The 8,155-nt window shown below is 46.4% G+C and overlaps 1 protein-coding gene across 1 annotated transcript; it reads left to right on the forward strand.

Annotated features, from left to right (window-relative positions):
- Positions 1 to 3,742: 3,742 nt before the first annotated feature.
- On the forward strand, positions 3,743 to 5,119 carry LOC137807006 (uncharacterized). The gene has a single exon (XM_068607421.2). The coding sequence runs from the start codon at positions 3,743 to 3,745 to the stop codon at positions 5,117 to 5,119; it is 1,377 nt and encodes a 458-aa protein (XP_068463522.2).
- The last annotated feature ends 3,036 nt before the right edge of the window (positions 5,120 to 8,155 follow it).

Genomic DNA, 8,155 nt, shown 5'->3' on the forward strand with positions numbered 1-8,155 from the left:
ATGTACAAAGTAAAAAAAAAAAACAAAACATTAATTCTGAGCATGACATCTTACACCGGTGTAATATGTCATGCACATAGTAAAAAAACAGTTTTCAAAATTTTTAATTCTACTTGACATATTACACCAGTTGGATGGTGCAACCGGTGTAATATGTGAGTTAATAAAAGTTTTAAAAATGATTAAGGAGAGAAGCAACCATTGGCAACATTCTCTTAATCAAACCAACGTTGTGGCTTAAACTCACCGCAATCCTTCCCCCCACAAACCCTTCATTCTCCTCGTCGTGTTTGGAAAATAAGTCACTCTATTCCTTTTCCGAATGTGGGTCCCATCAGGTACTACAAACACGACTTCAACAATTTATCTCTATGAAACACTCATAATCCAAACCCTCATTTCTCTCTTTGATCTTCAATATGCTGATGATGATGAAGGAAGGAAAACAACCAGTTGATGTATCGAAACAATCGATTGTTTTTTGGTGGTTGTATAAGTTTTCTATTCTTTCTGCTTTTGTGTTTTAGATCTGTTGTACTAAGAACAATTATATTTCTCATCTCTTCTTTTTGGTCTATTTGTGAAGACATATAGGGGGAGATATATGCTGTGTTTTGATTTCAGTTTTTTTTTCTGTAAAAAACAGTTTGGATGAGTAAAACCTTATAGGTTTTTGCTCCTATATTTTGTTTGATTGTTTGCTCTGATATTATGTTCTAAATTTCTATATTTGTTTCTGTGATAACCAAATATCAGAAGTTCAGTGTTTTTCTTAAAACTGTGCTTTGCAGGAACTGCTTCAGATTCAATCAGATACAACACATGCATCAGGGATTTGTCTTCATCAAATAGGGGGAGATTGTTGAACCAAGTGGTGTTCAAGCCTTGAAGAATCCAAAACCCTTTGAAGGATGTTGAAGGCTAGGCTGTGCTTGCTATTGCTGAGTTGTCTTAGATAGGATCTGGGGTAGATTGAGTTTTGTAATCCACTCTTGATTGAATCCAAAGCATAGGCATTCTCAATCTTTTTAAAATAAAAAGTGTTTTTTAACCTAAGTCAAAAACAACCGATTGTTTATACTTAGGTGTTTTTAGAAAAGATTGAAAACTGTTTTTCAAATGGTTGAGCTGTTAAAACCAAAACAACCGATTGATTCGAGGAAACAACCAATTGTTTGTTTTGGTACCATAACAGAAAAATGGTTTTTGTTTTGACTAAGCTTTAAATGATTTTAACTGATTACGCTCCAGTCTTTAATGCTTTAACCAATCGTTAAATGCAATGAATAGTTTATTAAGATTTCGTAACAAACATCATCTTTGAATATGTTCAGAAAAATAGATTTGAGTAAGAACAATTAACACAAGTTTTTGAGTTTTTCAAAGAGTTGAGATTGCTTAGAGATTGAGATTGATCAAAGTGTGTGCGATAGGATTTCTGCTTGTATTGATTTCAGATTTGCTTCTGTAACAAGTGTAATCCTTGTATCTATTGAACAAGAATCATTGTGTGTTTGCTGAGAAGTGTTGTGTGCTCTTGAGGGGATCAAGATCAGCATTCTTAGTGTTGGTGTGTTGGCCAAGAGAAGTGTGTGTGTTGAGGGGATCAAGGTCACTTTCTTGGTTGTGTTGTAAGTGATTTAGGTTTGATTCCTTAGTGGTTTATGAGAAGACTGGATGTAGTTATGGGTTTAGAGTGAACCAGTATAAATCTCTGTGCGCTTTTCTTTATCCCTTAACTCTTTAAATTCAGTTTTGATATTTGCAAACTGGTATAAACAACCGATTGCTTTAGTTTTTTGCAAACTGAATTCTTTATCATTTGTTTCAAGAGATAATTTCATTCTTGACTTAAAAGTTTTCGAAAACCCTCTGTGTTCACTTATAATTATATGACTCACCACCGTGTTCACTTGCCCTGCCTCCCTTCATCACTAACTCATGCACCACCTTCACGCCTTCCTTTAGAGCCTTCTCTAACCTTACGTTCAACATTCTCTTCACCTTCCACAACAGAAGCAATAGTGTTGCGACCCGCGCAATGCTCATCTCCGACCCGATGTTAAACATTGTCAGAAGAGGTGGAAGCGGCTTGTTCAGGTCTAGGCAACATGATGAAGAACTTAAGGGAGTGTTGCTAAGGATTTCGATGAAGGGTTTTCCTGTGGGGAAATTTCCAAAGTTCATCGTCACCACTATGTAACACGCGTTGAGGCGGTGAACGACTATGGTGTGGGTTGGGAATTGTGTTATGTGTTCAGTGTACCAGTCGAGTAGATGGTGGTGGTTAAGGGAAAATAAAACGAGGTATCCCTTGATTGGGTGTTTAGGAGGTGCCTGTTTATGGTGATAACACCCTTGTCCCATATTACACTAGTTGTTTGCCTCGACCGGTGTAATATGTTCCTTCTGAAACACAAGGTTTTGGACTATTTTAATTAAATTTTGGAACATGATCCGGTCGGTCATCGGTAGTCGGTGACATCAGCAACAGATAGCCACGTGGACCGTTCTTAGTGGGACACGTGGGCCAGGGAAGCGGATGTGTCATTGAGAGAGTCGCCCAGGGTGGTGATCGGTGATCAGTGGGCGGTGGTCAGAGAGGATGCGCGATCACCGCCTAGATGAGCGTCAGGAAGCAGAAGGCGTGGCACTAGGGGGAACCGATCGGTCGTCTGGGGTGAGTGATGATCGTCGGGTTTTCACGTTACGCGCAGTTAAGCTGGAAACGAGGGGTGATTCCCAGCGAGAGCGTTGCATACGAGCCTTGGGTGGCAGGGTATCAGAGAAAGGAGAAGTTATGTGCTTTGTGGTGTCGTGCACGAGAGTGGCCTAAGAGAGCTAGTAAGCTAGTCGGTGATTGGTGTTCTCTTAACCCATAACGTGCATGGTGCAAAGCAGAGGTGATCGTTCACACAGTAGGTGATGCCTGGTGCGTGCGCTTAGCCAAGCCACACTTGGTATTCACGCTGAGGTGGCACGAGTCACCTAGTGGAAGAAAACGTGCTAAGTTACTTCATACACGGATAACTTAGGCGCGCAACAGAGTATATAAAGGGCATTTAGCGCTCATGCAGAGGGAGGTAAGATTCATTCTTGGAAGTTACTAGTTTACACACACACAAAGTGCACACAAGTCTCGCAGAGATTCCTAGTTCTTTGGTGGTTTTGCAAGGCTGACTTGAGCGTCGGAGTGCAATCGGCCGCTAGAGGTGCCGTTTGGTGTGTTTCGCAGGTTTGCTTGGAGTTCTGGTGGAGTGCTTGGAGCGTTCTTGCACTTGTCGTGATAGAGTAGGTGGAAGATAGAGTTTGACGTGGCGAATCCTTTGACGCTCGAATTCCCTGCAAGATCATTTGGCACCCACCGTGGGGCCCGTGTGAATTTGTGATCCCATCCACACTTTGCTGTCAGTTTTCGTTTGTTCTTGAGGTTCTTTGCTGAGAAAATGAGGAGGACAAGGTAAACTTTACCCGCGCCATCAGCTAAAGAAGGAGCTGTGACGATGGTGCAGGTCTTGAAAATGATGCGAATGCTGCAAGACAATGTGGCAGCGTCAAGAATGGAACAAGAAAGGATGCAAGCGGATTTAGCTGCATCGCAGAGCAGAAACGAGGAGTTGGACAAAATCAATGGAGAGTTGTGCAAGGCGCTGCAAGCGCAAAAGGAACGCGCGACAGAAGAAAGAGTGGTGCCGCCGCCGTCTCCCCCAGGACTTTCCCCATGCCATTCTCATCGGAGATTATGAGCGCGGTGGTGCCACCAAACTTGGTGGGAGTGAAAGCCTTGTTTACTGGGGTGGAGGACCCAGAGACGCATCTGACAGCGTTTCACACCCAGATGATGCTCTTTGGGGGTTCGGATGCGGTGTATTGCAAGCTGTTCATGAGCACCCTGAACGGAATTGCTTTGGAGTGGTTCGTGAGCCTACCAGATGGCCACATAACCTCGTTTCAGCAGTTCTTTAAGTTGTTCATGGAGCAGTATATCGTGAACAGGGCATCCCCAGTGGTGTCGTATGACTTGTTCGACGTGCGACAAAACCAAGGTGAGTCCCTCAGGGATTACCTTAGTCGTTTCGGAGCTCAGGTGGTGAGACTGCCCAGCAAAGATGAAGATATGTTGGTGCATGCGTTCAAGAAAGGGGTTCTGCCGGGCCCTTTCAGTGAATCGTTGATCAGAAATCACCCCAGCACCTTTACGGAGATTAGGCGCCGTGCTGTGGCGCACATCGTAGTAGAGACGGCGGTTTCTGAGAAGAGGGGAAGCGCGGCCCTGACCAAGTCGCGCGGAGGGCCGAGCAGGCCTCAGCAACCGATGAGGGTGCATGAGGCCAAAGAAGGAAAGAAGGCTCAGGGAAAGCATCGCCCTTACGAGCCTATGGACCAGGGCAGGGGGCGCGCGAGGGAGAGTAACGTGCCCCCCAGGTTTGACTTCGTGGTGGAATTGGCGGAGCTAATCGCCATTCCAACCATAGCGGCAAGGTTGCGAGCACCAGAGAAGACTGACAAGGTGCTGGGAAGGAAAAAGAACGTGTGGTGTGAGTTTCACCAGGCTTATGGTCACTCACTCCACTCTTGTTTGGCGTTGGGACACCAACTCGCGGAGTTGGTAAAAAGTGGCTTTCTGAGCGATTACTTACGGGAGGCGCAAGGTGATCGGGCGTCGGGGCCACCAGCAGAAGATCCGCAGCACGAGGTACCTGTGCACGGGGAGGTGCACACGATCGCGGGGGGTTTCTCTGGAGGGGGGTGTACAGCCTCTCAGAGGATGAGGTACGCTCGTTCGGTAAAGACTGTCGAATTGGTGGAAGAAGATCATTTCCCCGATGCTGACATTACTTTCACAAAGGCGGATCTCCGGGACGTTGTGCCTCACGACAACGATCCTATAGTCATCTCCCTTGTTACGGCAGGGAGAAAGGTGCACAGGGTCCTTGTGGACCAGGGAAGCTCGGTGGACGTGATGTTATGGCCGACGCTCAACAAGCTGCAACTGTCCCTTAATCATCTGAGGCCGTACGCAGGGTGCTTGTATGGCTTCGCAGGGGACCAAGTGGAGGTGCGAGGCTACATAGAGCTGAGGACCACGTTCACGGATGGAGCCGGGGCTCGCACTTGATGGATATCCAATAGGAGAGGATTTTATTAATGAAGGAAGAGGATTTTCACCTACACATTTGAAGTTCTTCCTTCTAGTCTTCTCACAAATTAAAAGAAGTCAAAGAGAAGATCAAGCCTAAAGATAAAGAAGTCTACAAACTCTCAAATAATAGGCTTCATATTAAATATCTCTCTTTATAGTTTCTTTTAAATTGTAAATAATATAGAATAATGTTTAGAAAGGTGCTTAGAGGGAAACATTAGACACCTCTTTTGTAAAACCATCTTTAGGTTTTAGTTTAGCAAATTCTAGAAGCTTGGGGAGTGAGCTTAGTAAGGGGGGTGTGATCTTAGGAGTTTTTTGGGTAGCTTAGGGAATAAGCTATGTAAATGACCAGCCCTTACTCCTATAAAAGGAGGGCTTAGGTCCTTCACAATTCAGATTGGAATTTTATAGTAGAGAGACTATACTCAAATTTGGAGAGAAATTGTGAGTCTTGAGTCTTCTTCTTCCTTTGCCTTATCTTGTGAGCTATGGTGAGCTTCAAGTGGCGGCACTCCATCACTTATCTTGGATCAAGGAACCAAGTGGCGTGAAGTGTTCTTCCAATTCTCAAAATCCAGCAAACTCCTTCTATAAGTGTTCTTCCTTCATGTTCTTTCAATTCCATTCGGTAGAGTAGCTTTGTTTGTTGTTTCTTTTCATTTCTACCGTTTAAATTTCTGATTTCCAGCTTTGCTTCTAGTTTCTATTCGGTGCAGTAGTTTATTATTTCAATTCTGTCCAGCTTTCAATTCTTGTTCTTCATTTCTTGTGCTTTGATTCCATTTGACAATATATGGACTTCCATATGAGTCTTGGTTGGTGCTAAGTCTTGGTGAGTTCTTGAATTAGAACATTGATCCAATTCTAAAGTAAGGTGCCATTTATGACCAGCTCAAGTTGCTCCTAAGAATGTCAAAGAATCATGTATTCTTGTAGTTACATTCACATCAGCACTGAAAAGATCAAATACTTAGTGGTTAATGCCCCATCCGCCTACAACATACTGTTGGGAAGACCGACGCTCAACAGGTTGAGAGCTGTACCATCGACGAGGCACATGAAGTTGAAGTTGCCGTCGATGGAAGGGGTGGTAATCACCATTAAGTCGGACCAAAAGGAGGCTAGGCGCTGCTATGAGAACAGCCTCAAGCAGCAAATGAGTGTGTGCCATGTTACCTCGACACCACCGCCGGGTGTGGACGAGAGGCGATTGAAGGTGGAGATGGTAAGAGGTACACAAGGTGATGTGGAGATGGAGGAAGCAGTGCCGAGGGGCTCGGGGGTGGCCCAAGAAGAAGCTGAGAAAGAGAGCATGATCACGCCCCGCGAGTCAGGGATCGCGAGGGCGGTCATCGCCAGTGATAGGAGGCCCCACCCTGCTGAGGGGTGGGTGGAGACGGAGATCCAGGGAAAGAAGTTCAAACTGGGAGGGCCGCTCAGCGAGGACACGCGACGACAAATAGCCGGGGTGATTGAGAGGCATCTGGACGCGTTTGCGTGGTCAGCCTCAAACATGCCAGGTATTGACCCAGACTTTCTCTGCCATCGCCTTGAAATGGACCCTCAGGTCCGACCGGTGCGACAGAGAAGGAGAAAGTTTAATGAGGAGAGGAGGCAGGTGATCCACGAAGAGACCCGCAAACTCTTGGCCGCAGGGCACATCAGAGAAATCCAATACCCAAAGTGGCTGGCAAACGTGGTACTGGTGAAGAAGTCAAACGACAAGTGGAGGATGTGCGTGGATTTCACAGATCTGAACAAGGCATGCCCCAAGGACTCCTATCCCCTACCCAACATAGATGCTTTGGTGGATAGCGCGTCGGGGTGCAAGCTTATTAGTTTTTTAGATGCATTCTCAGGCTACAACCAGATCAGGATGCATCCGATGGACGAGTGCAAGACCGCGTTCATGACTGAGCGGTCTTGTTATTGTTATAAGGTAATGCCATTCGGGCTGAAGAATGCCGGAGCCACGTATCAGAGGCTGATGGATAGAGTGCTCTCGCCGATGCTGGGAAGGAATGTGCAAGCTTATGTCGATGACATGGTGGTAACCTCACGAGAGAAGGAACAACATGTCACTGATTTGGAGGAACTGTTTACGACAATCGCCAAATACAGGTTGAAGCTCAACCCAGAGAAGTGTATTTTCGGCGTAGAAGCGGGGAAGTTCTTATGCTTCCTCTTGACAGAGCGGGGAATTGAGGCAAACCCCGAGAAGTGCGCGGCGATCATGGGAATGAGGAGCCCAGCGTCGGTGAAGGAGGTGCAGCAGCTCACCGGTCGGTTGGCGGCATTGTCGCGATTCATGTCTGCCGGGGGAGAGAAGGGCCACCCTTACTTCGAATGTCTCAAACGGAATAGCAGGTTCGTTTGGACTAAGGAATGCGAGGAGGCTTTTGTCAAGCTGAAGGAGTATCTGGCAAGCCCACCAGTTTTGTGCAAGCCACAAGTGGGCACCCCTCTCCGCTTATATTTTGCTGTGACGGAGAGGGCTGTCAGTTCAGTGCTGGTCCAAGAGCAAAACCAAGTTCAGAGACCTATTTATTTTGTGAGTAAGGTGTTGCAGGGTCCTGAAGTAAGGTATCAGACCCTGGAGAAGCCGGCTCTGGCGGTGGTGTTTTCGGTGAGGAGGCTCCGCCACTACTTTCACAGCTTCTCGGTGGTGGTGATGACCGATCTGCCTATCCAGAAGGTGCTGAAGAAGCCAGATGTAGCTGGGAGAATGGTGAAGTGGGTCGTAGAGCAGTCTGAGTTTGATATCAGATACGAGCCCCGAGGACCGATCAAGGGGTAGGTGTTTGCGGACTTCGTCGTCGAGTTGTCATCAGGCCTTACACCTTCAGAGGGTTTGGGCTTTCGCTGGGTCTTATCAGTGGATGGTTCTTCCAATCAGCAAGGGAGTGGCGCTGGAGTAATCCTGGAAGGCCCAAACGGAGTGCTGATCGAGCAGTCTCTGCGTTTCGCCTTTAAGGCTAGCAACAACTAGGCGGAGTACGAGGCCTTGAT

This window comes from Phaseolus vulgaris, chromosome 11, assembly GCF_051622355.1.
Source record: "Phaseolus vulgaris cultivar YP4 chromosome 11, ASM5162235v1, whole genome shotgun sequence".
NCBI classification, from domain to species: Eukaryota; Viridiplantae; Streptophyta; class Magnoliopsida; order Fabales; family Fabaceae; genus Phaseolus; species Phaseolus vulgaris.

Excerpts from the sequence above, each read along its gene's own strand:
- LOC137807006 (XM_068607421.2), top strand. The coding sequence starts at position 3,743 with ATGAGCGCGGTGGTGCCACCAAACTTGGTGGGAGTGAAAGCCTTGTTT.